Source organism: Haliaeetus albicilla, chromosome 9 (genome assembly GCF_947461875.1).
Source record: "Haliaeetus albicilla chromosome 9, bHalAlb1.1, whole genome shotgun sequence".
Classification (NCBI taxonomy): Eukaryota; Metazoa; Chordata; class Aves; order Accipitriformes; family Accipitridae; genus Haliaeetus; species Haliaeetus albicilla.
Window position 1 is genome coordinate 4,054,888 of NC_091491.1, and position 15,823 is coordinate 4,070,710.

The 15,823-nt window shown below is 40.0% G+C and overlaps 1 protein-coding gene across 4 annotated transcripts in view; it reads left to right on the top strand.

The window, feature by feature from the left end:
• Positions 1 to 1,063: 1,063 nt before the first annotated feature.
• The window catches only part of TRIM37 (tripartite motif containing 37), a 32,124-nt gene continuing 17,364 nt past the window's right edge, over positions 1,064 to 15,823 (top strand). For 2 of the 4 annotated variants that reach the window (XM_069791021.1, XM_069791023.1), the window contains exons 1-11: positions 1,064 to 1,306; positions 2,944 to 3,045; positions 4,404 to 4,444; positions 5,496 to 5,612; positions 6,865 to 6,952; positions 7,790 to 7,912; positions 9,205 to 9,328; positions 11,237 to 11,304; positions 13,528 to 13,652; positions 15,026 to 15,076; positions 15,518 to 15,599. In XM_069791021.1, the coding sequence (XP_069647122.1) occupies positions 1,286 to 1,306; positions 2,944 to 3,045; positions 4,404 to 4,444; positions 5,496 to 5,612; positions 6,865 to 6,952; positions 7,790 to 7,912; positions 9,205 to 9,328; positions 11,237 to 11,304; positions 13,528 to 13,652; positions 15,026 to 15,076; positions 15,518 to 15,599 (942 nt within the window). In that variant the 5' untranslated portion in view covers positions 1,064 to 1,285. The remainder of the gene's footprint in view (positions 1,307 to 2,943; positions 3,046 to 4,403; positions 4,445 to 5,495; positions 5,613 to 6,864; positions 6,953 to 7,789; positions 7,913 to 9,204; positions 9,329 to 11,236; positions 11,305 to 13,527; positions 13,653 to 15,025; positions 15,077 to 15,517; positions 15,600 to 15,823) is intronic. The other 2 variants (XM_069791022.1, XM_069791024.1) reach the window with 1 other exon arrangement.

Genomic DNA, 15,823 nt, shown 5'->3' on the forward strand with positions numbered 1-15,823 from the left:
GACAGAGAGTTTATGACCTCTGTTGCAGCCTTTGACCACCCTCACTGTAAAAAAGGGATTTTTTTTCTTATGTTTAATGTTTTTAGGTTTACTTCAGCCTAATTTGAGAGAGTAAGATACCTGAAGTTTACTAGGTTCCTATAGTTTTTGTGAAAAATGATGGCTGTCAAAAGGAGAGAAATTTAGATTAGTGCCGTTCAGAAGGGAAGGCTGATTTCTGAACTCATCAATGAACTGGTTGGTCTATTTAGAGTTTGTTGGGCAGGGGAACAGGTTGTGTATCGAAAAAGAAAGGGGAGGAAACGACAGGGATAACTTGATTTTATGATGTCTGCTGCTGAGTGTGCCCTTTTACCTACAAGGCTGCTATCGCTTCACACACTGATTTAATATTGAAGCATTTAGACTTAATCGTATTGATCCATTTTCAGCGCAGGACTCGATCCTTACCCTTGCTCCTTTCAACAGCGTTAAATATTTAATTTATTAGTGAAATCTGGCTAAAACAATTAAAGATACCTGTTAGCGGGTAAACGACTGTGCTGCGCGTAATTTAACTGCGGCCGCAGCCCTGAGGAGCGTTACCTTTGTTTCTGAAGCCGTGCCAGGCGTGGAAAATCGATCCCTGCAGCTAGATTTTGTTTAGCGCTGCCTACTCCTGAAATACCGTCGCCAGCACCGACTCACTGAGGGCAAAGCTTTTTTTGCCTGCAAATTCCTCAGAGAAAGCAACGCCGTCCCCTCGCCCTACATCTCCGTTCGAGCCCTGCGGTGCTGCTGCCGGCACCTGCCCGCGGCCGGCGGCTCCTCAACCACCACCCCTCTCCCGCTTTCCCAGCCGGGAGCGCCGCTGCCCGCCGGGACCCTTCCAGCTCCCCCCAACCCTCCTTCAGAGCCGCGGACTGAGGGACGGCGGATCCCCCGAGCAGTGACCGGGTCCGCGGCGGGAACCTCCCGCCCGCCTCACGGGCTCCGCTCCGGCCGCCGCTGACAGGGAGCTGCCACCACGCCCCGTGACGGCGGGCGGGCATCGCGCCTGCGCAGTACGGGTGCGGCGGTTAAGCGCCGCCTCCCCTCAGCGGCCGCAGGGCGGGTTGGCGGAGGGAGGAGCTGCCCCGCTCCCCGCGAACATGGCCGGGGTCGGGCGCAGCCTCTGCCCGGCGGCTCTTAAACCTTTTCTCCACCCCGCGCCTTAACGCTCTTCACCCCCTCCCCGGGGCTTGTGCGGTAGGGAAGAGGGGCCGGGGAGAGCCTTCCCTTCCCCGCCGGCGGTGGAGCCGCGGCCATGGACGAGCAGAGCGTGGAGGTGAGCGGCTTGGGCGGCGGTTGGGGCGGCTGCGCTCGCGCTCCCTCAGGGAGGCGGGAAGGGCTGTGTGTGGGGGGGGAGCGCTGCCTCCCCCGGGGGGGGCCCGTCCCTCAGGCCGTGAGGGGGAGCAGGCGCGGCGGCCGCACCTCTTCTCCTCGGCGGGGGATGGAGAGCGGTGGGGCCGGGCCTCTCCGGCGGGAGTGGTGGGGCAGGGCGGCCTGACCTGTTTACGGGTCTGGGCGGGTGGCGGCGGGGCCGCGGGGCCCTCGACAGGTTCCCCCCTCCCTTGTGTGAGGGGAGAGAGGCCAAGCGGTACCGAGCTACGGGCGGCCCGAGAGGCGGAAAACAGATGGCAGCTCTGCGGTGGGCAGGGATGCGCATGGGAGGGAGCTTGGCTCGTCTGTGCACTGAGGAGCTGGGTAGAAAGGAAGCAGGATGTAAAGAGGTGGTATTTCTAGGTGACACGCAGTTATTTTACGTAGTCAGGGTTAGAAAAATAAACTGGAGGAGCGTCGGAGGGGGATGGAGACCTGGCGCTGACGGAACCCGTCTTGGCGTGCGTGAAGGCGCAATACTCAGTGGTGTCTGTCTGTAACCTGGGCAGCTTGCACGCATTGCTGTGGTCCGTATTAATGGCAGCCGAATAGGAGAAGAATTTAAAAGACCTTGTGTGATAACTTCCCATAAACCCGTGTATTGCCTTTTAATGGTTTGCAACCATTAAAGAAGGTGCTAATGTATGGGAGATATTGTGGTGTAAGTTGAAGAGAATGCCTCCCTTTTGTGCTGATTTATAATTTCAACTGTGCAGGGGAAAAAATAGCCCATCTGAAGAATCTTTCAAAGTTCCGTAGTTAAAGCCAGAAGGGATCTAACTCTTGTACAATACAGAATGTAAAACTTTTTTATCAGTGAAAAATCTGTTGATACAGAAAGCAAACGTAGCTTGGCATTTGAAAATACCTTTCTCATTTTGAGAATGGAGAGGGATGAGGTGGTTGTATTCTAGAACAAAATGCTTCTCTCTTCAAATGGATATAGTAAAAACATATGTTAAAATGTATTTTTGTTGCCCACGATTAATAAGGTGGGGCGTGAGGGGGTGTAGAAACTGTGGTGCTAGTGCTAATGGTAGACCTTAAAAGAATGCAGGTCTTATAAAATTAAAAAATCCACCCCATCCAATTCAACCCCTCTCGTTAGCATTCTGTATAACACATACGTGCACTTACCATGCTTTTGAATTAGTTAGTGCCAGTACATTGAAACTCGTGGGTTCAGAATCTGCAGGTGCATCACAGTTTCTTTTGGCAACTGTTCAATCCCATGTGATCACAAGCAGGAATAATATCTTGGCTGCAGAAAGGCCCTCTTGGAAAAAGATACACCGGACAAACTATTCCTTGAAGAAGAAGAACAGTGTTATAAAATGGGTGCTAAGAGCTGGTGTAGCGTAGGAGAAAGTGGGGAGGGGAGCCATGGTGTTTGACTTAGCATCTGGCTCTGAGGTGCGCTCTCCGTAGCTGTTTCGAATGGGACTGCATTTATGAAACCTGGCACTCTGCCTGGAAAATAAATGCAACTCTGATATGTTTCAAGTGTGTGGCTTAACAATAGCGATAATCTACCCTTTGCAGAGCATTGCTGAAGTATTCCGATGTTTTATTTGTATGGAGAAATTGCGTGATGCACGTCTGTGTCCTCATTGCTCCAAGCTGTGCTGTTTCAGTTGTATTCGGGTGAGTTTGCTTATTATAGTTTATTCTTGCAAATATATGAACTTAAAACCTACTGATCTTGTGAACATGCTCTTGCTTCTTTCTTGCCCCTTTTCCTGGAGTTCCAAGGATTCCTTTTTCCTGCTCTGTGCTCTTTAGTTTCCCTTTCAAAATCTTTTATGACAACCTGAGGAAAAAAACAGGCAGTCTGTGCATTGCATTCAGTAGTGCTAATTATAGGGACTATCTGGAATAATTGCTTTTAAGAAACAGACATATAACGATCCCTTCTTTAGCATCTTTTGAGAGTCAGTGATGCCTGTATGGAAGACAAAAGCTGGGACAGGAATCAAATGCTGACTTTGCATCTGTCAGTATGGAGCACTGGAAGGTCATAACATCACCTCTTGTCATATTTGAGATGTTTTAAAATGCTTACCAAGCCAGTATGATATGATCAGATATGGGCTACATCTTCCTCAAGGGAGTCTGGTATAGCAGGCTGAAGCAGCATCTGAAATACCTCAGTTCATTTATTAAGGTCATGGTTACCAATGCATAACACTTCAGTTCCAACTCCAGGCGCTGTTACGTGTTAGCGTAGTGGGGAGGGTTCAGCCAAGGTTTTCAGACCTCGGGTAGTATTTCCAGAAGTTGGAACAATCATCATTTGCTTTGAAAGCTCTGGCAAGATCTATATGTGAAGGATTCATGCTACCTATTAAGAATGTTGGATGACATACCATTGCTGGGTGGTGAGAGATTATTCATGAGAAGCTTTAAATGTAGTAGTGAGCTGACAAATACAAGCCCTTCAACTGCTGAGCTTTTACACTTGTGAGGTGTAGTGGGCAGGTGAAGTTCTTTCCTCAGCTACTTGTCTTGGGAGCTTTCTGGAAAAAAAACTTTCAGAGGGTCCTTGTGGATTTGATCATCGAACTGCGGGTATCTAACTTGCATATAAATAGCTTGAGAGGAAGAAGTAAGTTACCTTGAAGACTAATAACAGGCTCCAAAAAAGATACTTTATCTTTTGCTTTCTTTTGTTGAAACATGCCCTTTAGTCTATGACTATGGGAGTCAGCACCAGGTGTGTGGTTTTTAATGGAATATTTGGTTCCTTAAAATTCATTGTATAATTATAACTGAAGTGTCTTTGACATCTAAAGAAAAGTGGTTGCTTTGTTACTAAGATACAAATAGCAGCTTCTGCTGTGACTAAGTGGTTGAACAGTTAAATTACAAATCTGTAAAAAAAAAAAAAGGAAAAAGTATAGAAAGATGGTAATAAAAAGAAGTAACTCCTAATTAACGATAGAATGTACTTGCTTGCAGTTCTCACAGTCTCTTTAAAAATGTTTTTCCTTTTTCCTTCATAGCGTTGGCTGACTGAACAAAGAGCTCAGTGCCCTCATTGTAGGTAAGGTATTCTTAATATCAGAAATAAATTATCAGGAATTAGGTGTACTGTCCTGTTATGATAGATCTTTTTTCAGTGCAGTTGCACTATATTTGTAAGCTTGATTTTTGAGGCCTGCCTGCTGTTACTATAAAAGTTTACCCTGGTGTAATACTTACTTTAAAATATGTTCTACTTTTGGGACAAGCTAAGCAAGATCTTTGTTCTTCTCCCATTACACTACTGGTTTTGGTGCACGTGGTTGGTGTAATAAGAATAACTAGATGGTATTCCCAACTCTTCATATTCTTCTTGCGAGAGTCAGAGACCAGCAAGTTCAGTTTTCAGTCTGAAATGTGTATTTATACCTATAATTTGTGAGACTTACTTTGTGTTGCAGAATTGTCTGAGAGGTAGCTACAATGTATTGTTTGTTTTGTTTTTTTAATACAATGCCCCACCCCATCCTCCCAAGCCTTGGCACTCCTTAGCACTTCTAGTTCTTGAGTACCTAGCCATTCTAGCTCTTGATAAACCAAAAATGGGAAGGTAGCATATTTTTTCCCCTAAGGGAAGGGAGGTATTTAAAAAACAACTAACCAACCATTTCTGCAGAACTTTTAAAATATTCAGCTATTGAAGTATTTGATCAGTAGCTCTAAAATGCTTGTAAGGAGGTAAATATATCTACATTTTACAAAGGTGATAATTGAAGCACTGCAGTGAGGATAGTTGAATAATGAGAGAAATTGAAGAAGCACTGAGAAATGGAATTATTTGTCCAGCATTATGCAGGAGCCTATCAAGAAGTCTGGAAATAGTTCTTGGGTTCCCCATGTAGCTATTCTGTATGTCATTGTGGGGTGGTTCATTGTGGTTCCTGCCTCCACCCAACCCCCAAATGAGCAAATCGACTTAAAACTTTTTTTTTTTTAAATAACTACTACAGCTTCAGCTTTTTGGCTATGACTTTTCCAATAGTGTAGAATTGATTAACTGAATTCACTTCAATGCTTCTGTTTTAGCTCCTGGAGCTAAGTTCTTGCTCTAACTCTAGCCATGCTTCTTGCAGAGCCCCGCTGCAGCTACGAGAGCTTGTAAACTGTCGTTGGGCAGAAGAGGTCACGCAACAGCTTGATACACTTCAACTGTGCAATCTCACAAAGCATGAAGAAAATGAAAAAGACAAGTAAATGGAGCATTCTTCACATAAAGCGTTTTGCAGTTTGCCTTATATCAGTGGGCTTTTAATTTCAGCTTATTATTAAAATCAGGGAACAAACTGATAACTTAAAAGCTGATTTGTGCTCAATGTATCGACTAAAAGTTGGAGTTAATTTCTGTCGTACGTAATGGAAGGAGAAAAGCTCTTCAGTGTCTTTGACTAGCAAACTACTACTATTTCTAGTTTGACTCAGTATAGTAAATGAGAGATATGGGAAACATGAAGGGTAGTAATACTTCTTAAGGCTCTTAGCCCTTCTTAATGACCATACATCTGAAGTAAGTTGTCTCTTAACAGCTTGCTCATTTGGCAGTCCCATTAAGACTATGGGTACTGGTTTGGTATCTCAGCACATAAAAGCAGAGAAGCTGTTCTGAGAAGATGTCTTCTAGTCCCTAGCAAAAATGTAATTGATAAACTCAGTTTGAGATCAAAGAAAATACATAAAGTCCCACAGAAAGCAGTACTGCTGCTGTATCTGTCACGTTACTGCTGTTCATTCTCCTTCCTTGTCTTTGGAGCCTCCTGTATTTTCTGATATATTCTCTTCCTAGGAGCAACTGTCAGTACTTTTTCAGCAGGCTTTTCTCCTGGTTTTATCCCATTACCGGTGCTGTTATGTGTTTGAAGATACATGCCGGAGATTTAGGGGAGAAAAGTGTGAGAAGCAGCATTGAAAAATGGACAGGGACTAATTATGTGTTCTATGCCTGCCTCCTCCCCAAGTTCCTGAATCCTAATGGAGGGGGAAGGGAGAGACATGTATTTTAGGTCTGGCCTGGTCTGTGCTCAGTTTGTTGATTGATGCTGTTCCTGAAATTTTAAGAACTGACAAAGATAATTTTTTTTTCTAAAAAGCTTATGAGCCATTGCTCTGTGGTTACTTTAGGTAGTGTATGATTAGGATTTTAATGATGTGAAATATTAACTTCTAGAATTCTGAGCTTGATTTGTTGACGATATCCTTTATCTGCTGGGTAGAAATCCAGTTTTAGTAATGTACTTTATCTCTGTGAAGTACTACCTGAGAGAATACTAAGAGCGATGTTTATTTTACAAAAGGTATTTACTGAATACAAGTAGTACTCTTGCAAAGCTATACTGATGTTTTGTGCTTTACTCTCTGTATCAGGCAGCAAAACAAGTGAAAATGTTAAATTGAGTTTGCAGAAAATTCATAGCTATTTTCTGTTGATATGTGTATTTTTCGTTTAAGGTGTGAAAATCATCATGAAAAGCTTAGTGTTTTCTGCTGGACTTGTAAGAAGTGTATCTGCCACCAGTGTGCGCTTTGGGGAGGAATGGTAAGAGGAGACTTGCTTGCTTATATGCACATAGTATGCTACAATAAGAGACCGCAAGCTTTATGTTTGACACTAGTTTGAAGAAATAGAAATGCTATGAAACTGTTGTTATGGCTATTGAATTGCCATGCAAATACTGTAGTTGTACATGTATTTATAATTTAATGTGACCATTGGTTGTGAAATGCGATACCTTCTGTTTATAATTAGAGAAGCAAATTGAATTTTTGCCAAAAGGAGGTCAGAATTACCTTCCTTGTTATAAACTTCATGATGTCTTGGACAATCTGTAGGTGGTGCTGAGAATTTTACAGGCTCAGAAAATACAGATAACACTTAGGTTATTTAAACATCATGGCCTGTAATCTTGAATGTCTTCAAAGCTGTATTAGTAGCACAGTTCACCATACTGTTTATTATGCTTTCAGTTGAGAATTCCAAGGAGAGGCTGCTGTTTGGAGTATGAATGGTTAACAGTGTGCTTTGGGAAGGGTGTTTTAATAATAAGAATAAAATAACCCTTCTAGCGTTATTTGATTTGTTAGAGAATTGCACAGTGAATGAAGCAGTTTATTTTTGGAGGACTGTTGAGGCTCCAAATAACTCTTGACAGGAAGCTTTGATGGTATGAAAGCCAAATTCTTGACTTCTTATGAAGGGAAGTGAAAGACAGACTTCCTACATACAATCTGCTTTGGAACTTTTCCAAAATGAGTGATACACTAGGCGGCTTTCTTCCCCTCTCTTCCAGTAATTTAATAGGAGTGGAATAAAGTTAAAATGAGATGATGCTCTATTATTCTCCACCTCCTCCCCTCCCTTTTTCTTTTTTAACAGCATGGAGGACATACTTTTAAGCCACTGGCAGAAATCTATGAGCAACATGTCACAAAAGTAAATGAAGAAGTGGCAAAGCTTCGGAGAAGACTCATGGAATTGATCAGTTTGGTGCAAGAAGTGGTAAGAAATCAGTCCAAGATAATGTTGAAGTTTTCCTGTAGTATGCCATTTCATATGCTCATGATGTTTTCAGTATCTGTTTAGAAGCTGTTGCTTCTGTGAAGGTAATCAGATTATCCCATAGACAGGTATTTTTACTTTTTAGTTATACTCTTTTTATACAATGTGGAAAGATGAACATATTCTCAATACTGGTTTTGTAGTTGCCAGACAGAAGATGATGTGACTTAGCTAACAGGGAATTTTTCTTTGGGTCTATGCTATATAAAAGCTAGAGTTGCGCAGTTCTCTGAAAGACTTTTTTTGTCAACACTTACAAAAGTGCAGTCTGCCATGCTAAACAAGTATAAAAATGCTTTATTCTAATAAAGCTTATTTTCCTTTCTTTAGGAGAATAAACTATAAGTATATTTGAGCCTACAGGATGGGCTGTAAAGCAGCTCACCAGTTAGAGATTTGAAGTTTGTTACTCTCCTTTTTCTTCCCCATGAGGGTAAATGAGTTAGATATCCAAATATCCACATGTTCAGCTTCGACAGTTTCAGTGGGAATTCTAACAATTCAATACAATTTCTTGTATTTTAGGAAGGATTATTTTTGTGTTCTGCTGAATGCTGTTACATTTATTGTATAATCTCTGTGCAGATAAAATAAGGGTTTTTTAAACAAGTTTCCGTATGGTTTTTGTCTATGCTATTATTCAGGTAGTTGTTTGCCACATGCTGTGGTAGGTTAGCTCTGCTTCAGCTTAAATGTGACTGAAATGTTGAGAGGATGGTGGCCTTCACCTTCCAGGGTGAAGAGCACAATTTTTATCAAATTACTGTTCTTGTTACCAAGAAGGTAACTTTTCTGTGCTGCCCAAGTTACAGAAGAGAAACTGGCAGTTGTATTTACAAATTTTGATTGTAAATAATCCCCATATGACAAATCTCTATGTATGAGAAAATGTTGCTCAACTTTACTGTTAACCTGTGGTCACCCACCAGAGGGCACGCTTATGTATTCAGTAAAAGTCAAAGGATATTTACAGCTGGCAGCAGGAATAGCCTGTAATGCAGCTCATCTGAAAACACATTTCTGTTTTCTTATTCTGAAAATTCAAGCTTCAGTAAGACCAGGATTACTTTTTTTTTTTTTTCCCCTCATAGAAAAATAGGGCTGGAGCGGACTCTAGGGAGGCCTAGGCATTTCTGGGATCTGAAAGAATGGAGTCAACGCGTAAATGAGTGAAACATGCAAAAGTGTGAAAGCTTTGTTTTTGTGCATGTTTTTCCTGAACCCTGTTTTAGGAGAGGAATGTGGAGGCAGTGCGTAGTGCAAAGGATGAACGAGTTCGGGAAATCAGGAATGCAGTGGAGATGATGATTGCCCGGTTAGATACTCAGCTGAAGAATAAGCTCATAACATTAATGGGTAGGTATTTGCCTGATCTATTATGAGTATGAGAAATATATTAACAATGTGTAGATCTGTTGAGAAACTTTCTTGCCCTGGGTGTATGACTCCTTACCCACTTTGTGGTGTTAAGTAGGTTAACTGCTGACAGACAACTTCTGCCTACAGCAACGCTTTTATTTAATTATGTAGTTACTGTGATACAGTTCTAAGTTGTTAGATGTAACCTGGTTGTGTTTTGTTAGAAACTCTTGTATAATAACTTGAGGAACACTTCCACCTAATTGGAAGATGTTTAGTACCTTTCACCTGAAGTGTTTTTATACCACCATTTGTGTTAGCAAAGAAGTCCACCTCTGTAATTTGACATCTTTGTAATATATACTTCTTTTAATGTAATTTTAAAAATTAGAAGTCTGTATGAGATGTCTGGTGAGCAAGTTTGGATCCATGCATACAGGCAGCCTTGTCTGCAAATGAAGAACATGGCATCTGGAATCAGAGCTGCTATTTTGGTTCCTGACACTTTTGCTACCCAGGGACTGGTCACTTCAGCTCTCCTAAAGCAACACTGCTAAAAATTAAGTGTAGTTTTCAGCGAGAAGGACAGAATATTCCTCAGTTGGCTATAACTCTGTATGCTTTGCTCAGCTAATTTGCATCTGTGCCTTGGTTATTCCATGTGTGCTTTCATTTCCATAATGCATTGATAGGAGCACATACTAAACATGACATCTTCTTGGGATATCAGTTTCTTTAGACACTCTTGAAATGTTATACTTACGACCTTAGTTTTGCAAGGTATGCCACCGGTAGATCAAAGTACACCGACAAATAGATCCTTGACCTTGTATCCATGTACTTGTCTTGGAAGTAAAAATAAGGCAGTAAAATAGCTGTGCTGAAAATGTTTCTGATGCTTGAAATCTTCACACACAGAGACACATATCAACCCTCTCTCCCTGCCACCCACCCAAAGAAAACCTGAAAAGTTCATGCTTGGAAAATGTCCCTAGCTTTGATAATGCTTGCATTTATTTCTTGGTTAATTTCCATTAAAACCAAAACAACATAATAAATATATATTAGCTATGTTTCAAATTCCTCTTCAAATTCATGTCAGTACTTTAACATGTTTGCTTTAAGTTAAATCCAGGATTCGTGCATTCATGCATATTTTGTGCCTATATTGAATACAGTAATCAGTCACAAGATTTGTTTTTGTGTGTACTAAAATACCAGTACTGTAAAGAGCAGTCTTAAAGCTGTGATAGAATGTCTGGTTAACATTTTGTCCATGTAATACCTTTTTTTTCTTTTTTTTTTTTTTTCTTCTAACAATTGCCAAATACTCTTCAGGTATGTAATCTATGACAGGGACAAAGTAAATCTCCATGATAGAAAACTGACAAATGTGACTTAGGTTTTTATTCTTTCTCATCATGGTCTTCATGTTAATTGAAATACACAAACACATTTAAACATTGTTTGTTCTTTTTTGTAAAGAAAACACTTAAACAACCAAGTCAAGAGAAATAGTGGCTTTTAGGAGAAAAGTGTCAGCTAATATAAAAGAGGCTTGTGTGGATGACAGCAAATTCAGTGAAGTCAAACCTGCTTTTTTTTTTTTTTTTTTTTTTTTGTCCAAAAAAGCATCCCAAAACAACAAACCTGCCATTTCTGGGACACAGAATGTTTCATTACTGTCCTAACCTCAAGTCAGTTCTTCACTACAGCTCTAATTAAAAAATGTAAGCTTGCTTTTAAAAACGCTTTCTCAATCAACTTTGGTATATTTAGAAATCCTTTACCTGAGTAGGTTTTGGGGCAGCTTCCAGGTAAAAAAAAAAAAAGAAAATCTCAGTTTCTTAAAATCCAGTGAGTATGTCTTTTTTTCTTTAAACATGTTGTCTTTTCTTTAAACAGGTCAAAAGACATCGCTTACTCAAGAAACTGAACTTCTGGAATCCCTGCTTCAAGAAGTCGAACATCAGGTGATTGTGAAAAGAGCTGAAATGTAGTGTTACATAGATCCCTCCTCAGCCGGCCTTTCTTATCATTTTATTTATTTTTAAACTATTAATTGATGGATATTTCTTGAGGGTATCTTTTCATTTAAGTGGCCTTAGGTTGCAGAATTTCTTCTTAAAAACAAGTATGTCTTCTAGAAATAATGAAAGGTCGTCTGTTGCTTGAAAAACTAGTACAGGGATTAATAGCAATATTATATAAAACTACACAGTTATGTGTTTGTTTAAGGTAACTTAGCATTTAGACAGTGTGGGTAGATTCTGTTAGTTCTGCTGCTACCAACTGCATATGAATAGTGGTGGCTATAAATGGAGAATAACCAAAAATGTTCTGTTTCTCTTCGTGCTTTGGAGGAAAACTGAACTGGTTCTAGTTCTTTCACTCCTGTCCATGTGTCTTTCCAAGAAGCTGACATGGTAGTACTTTTTTCATCTTGCTTCTAGCTATGTAAGTTCAGCTTTTTTAAAAGAAATTTTCAAGTTCTGCAGAGTTTGATTGCACTTGCCCTGAACAATTTCTGCTTGCTCTGAGGAAACAGAAGGGTTTTCTTTCTTCAGGCATTACTGCATCCAGTAGTTATCTTTCAGCAGTTTGACATTTTAAGTTGGAGATGGGGGCTAAGCTTCTTTGTGAGTGATGCCTCTTGTCCTGTATTCCTTTTCGTTCCCTGCACTGCTTTTGATTCAGTAAGAATGCTAAGCTGGCTTTATCACCCGATCAGTGATTATTGTGTTGCAATAATCCTTGCACTTGTACTTATTTCATACCTGTAGTGGAATGTCTTAGTTGAAGAATTGATGACATCGGGAGGATGGGTGCTCCTGCATACCATGCATCAGCATTTTTTTTTGGTCTGTTCTGTCGCTGAGAGCTCTCTGCTTATACATTATTCAGAAATTACTTATGTTGCAGTCCAGGTGAGGACCTTCTAGATCCTGAAGAGCAGTGTGTATGCACCTCTGCAGATCTGCTTCTCTTTTGCAGAAAAAAACCCAGTAAAATAATAACAAATTTGTGCTAGTGAAACACGACCTCTCCTCCTCCAAAAATAGGAGGAAAAGTTTAGTTAGTAAAAAAATTGTGGGAAAATGCAGACATCTGGCAACTGTGTAGGTCTCTACTGCTTATTTAAAGTCATCATGTATGTCTTTTGTCAAGAGAGGCTTTGAATGTCATATTCTTTTTGTGAAAGTAATATAATTATTTGAAGAACTTAGAGCAAAAACATTAGTTTTTAAAACGTACATATTAGTCTCACTTAAGCCTGACAAAGTTTGAAATGTAAGTTTAAGATGTTTTTCCAATGTTTAAAGTATAAACAAGAAGCAGAGTAGGTTTGTCTCCTTTACTAAAGAGGTTTAGAAAATACAGTACTAGTTATTCAAGGAGCATCTAAGATTAGTTGGGTTTGGTTTGGGTTTTTTTTCTAAATCTGAAAAAAACCCTAACCCTTTGTTATTAGACTGTTTTTGTAAGGTAACTCAAATTAAGGGGATTGAAGTGGGGGGTTTGGCCTGCTATTTAAGATAATATAGGCTTTGTTTTGTTCAAATTTGGATGGACAAAAAAAGGTACAGTGCTTGGCAATACAGCAGTAAAGGAATAAATAAAACGTAAAAGAACTGTCTAATGTCACAGGAGCTTGTATTGCTGTGTTGTGATGTATTTGAGCAAATTATCTCAATGGCTAAAGTGTCCTTTCCAGATTGATTTACTTTGTTATTGTTGCCTAAACACAGTAATAGATGTGACTTAGTATTAATCAGACATCTTATAGATATTTTAGTTTAACCCAAGTGAAGTACATAGTAGTTGCTGTAACTTTCATTGTAGAATGTAAATATTCAGGACTTCACAGATGTGTTGTGCAGGCTTTGGACTGAGACAGAATTAGAATTCCTAACAGAAATTTTAGAACACATGACCATCCGCTATCATAGGCAAATTCTTAGTCTTAAGAGCTGACAGTTTCAAGGGAAATAAAACCCAAACAAATGAAGAAAACAAACAAAAAAAACCCCAACCAAAACCCTCCAAGCTTCATTTTACATTGCATTGTGGGTAATCTTTCTGAAGCTGTGACAGCCATGCAATTTATTTGTTTAAAACCAAAAGTGGTCAAAACCTATGGTTTCTACTAATGACATAAGGATTTTTTTTCCTTCTTTTTTTTTCCCCCCATATAGTTACGATCGTGCAGTAAGAGTGAGTTGATATCCAAAAGTTCAGAGATTCTGATGATGTTCCAGCAGGTTCATCGGAAGCCTATGGCCTCATTTGTCACTACTCCTGTCCCCCCAGACTTCACAAGGTAAGCATTCAGTTTCCTTTCTGTTGTAATTTGAACCTGAAAGCCACCTTACAAAGATTTGTTTTGCTTGTTAAAAAATGTTTAAAGTAACTTAGAGGAGAGTAACTCTCACTTTACTGTACCACTGTGTGGAGGAGGATGTTCCGGTGAGTCTGGGAGGTAGATGTATTGTTATGTACGTCAGCCTTTTGTAAAACCAGGACAGGAGAGTACCACTGTATTTTGACATGTGGATTTGAAAGAGTGGCTGATAGATAGGTTGCTGGAGAGCTTGCCTGATGCCTGCCTCTAGCGAAGGGGGGTCATACTTCACAGCTACATGAGCTATGGCAATGGTAATCTGTGGGGTATCATGATTTGGTCCACTTCTGTGTTAAATTTGATATCTCTGACTGAATTTGGGTCCAGGCTTATACACTGAAAATGGTAAACTGCTTAACTTACTCCTCTTGGTAACCTAAGCTGCAAGTAGGCTTTTCTGTTCCAGCAAGCCTTATTCTATGTCTGTAGTCCCTGCTGGGGAGTCAGGACAGTGGGTTCCAGCTGACAATTTTTTTTTCTCTTTTACACTTAGTTTACCAATTTGTCCTTTTTCTCTTATTATTGGGTCATTCAGTATATAATTGCAAGGCTCTCATGAGATGCCTCTGCAGGTCACCTTAATTCAGAATATACAGCCAAAATCACTTCATAGCACATTTCTTCATAAAAAGAGTGCTGAGTTCTGAGGAAGTCTGTTGAGAGTTTAGGCTAGCTGGCTGAAAAGCATCTCCAAAAAATTGATAGTAGGAGGTCTTAAAAGAATTCCTCAAATAATGTTGTGTTCTCTAGCAAAAGTCAGTTTGGTTTGCTTCTAAATGCAATCTCAAAACTCTTTTTCCTGACGTGTTTTCTGAAAAGAATAATTAAATGCCCCTCTGAGGAGGGTTTAAATCTGAATGTTCATTTTCCAATGGCAGTAAGGTATCTCCTGCTCTGAAACACAAACCATTTAAGCTTTGTGCTTTCAGCCATGCAATAGTTTCATCCTTTCTAGAACTAGCAAGGAGTCTTACATTAAAAATTCACCATATTAAGAGATTATTAGCCATCACAGATAAAAGGGCAAATCCTCTTAAATGCTTTTGGTTGCTCCTCCCTTCATAACATAAAATACTTGTTTTCTTGTGTGATATCACATGAAGAGGTACTGGGGAGAAGGCTTATAAATGGAATTTTCAGAAGTACTGAAATAACCCAGTGTAGTCCTAGTGAATTTCAGTGGCTCTGGTGACCTAAATCATCTTAAATGCTTCTGAAGATTCCAAAAGTTGGGATTTTTAATGTCATGTTATTCAACTCTAATATATTTATTTCCCTCCTACCCCCCCCAGTGAATTGGTTCCAGCCTATGACTCAACTACATTTGTCTTGGAAAACTTCAGGTAAGAATGTATCTTAAATTACTGTGCATATTGGGAAGCTTTTTCTGCTTCTTGTCTACATGAGTAGTATTCTTTAAAATGCAGAATAGCCTCTACAGAAAACCATTAGGTTGGAACAAAGCTATAGGAATTCAGTCAAAAACCTCTTGTTTACCAGGTGAACAATTAACCCTAGCTAAACTGTTAGCTAGAAAGGTTTTCCATGATAAAGGCAAACTACTTGTTTTTTCTCTTTTAAAAAAAGATTGGATAATTTTGCAAGGAATACATATATTTGTATGGACACTTAACATTTTGGATGGGCCTCATATGCTGCTACATGCTCTGTGCAGCAAGAAGGATGGTTCTAGAGTGTAAAAGTGCAAGTGTGTATGCAGCTTACTAGGTCATGGAGGGTTTTGCTTTGTCCCAATAGCAAATGTTTTTTTCCTTTCTCAATAGTACGTTGCGTCAGCGAGCTGATCCTGTTTACAGTCCACCTCTTCAAGTGTCTGGACTTTGCTGGAGATTAAAAGTTTATCCAGTGAGTTATATTTCCAACTAGAGTTGTTATTCCATCCAAAACACTTAATCAGCATTCATATGCTTCTTTTGTAAGGAAACATCAGGTGGTCTCGTCTCATGTTATATATAAAAAGCAGTATGAAAAGAACGTAATATGGTTGTAGAGTTGATCACCAACCATTGGAGTATCCCCTCTCTGCCGCCAGATATCCAGCATGAGTGTTCTCAGTATAGTTAATCTGG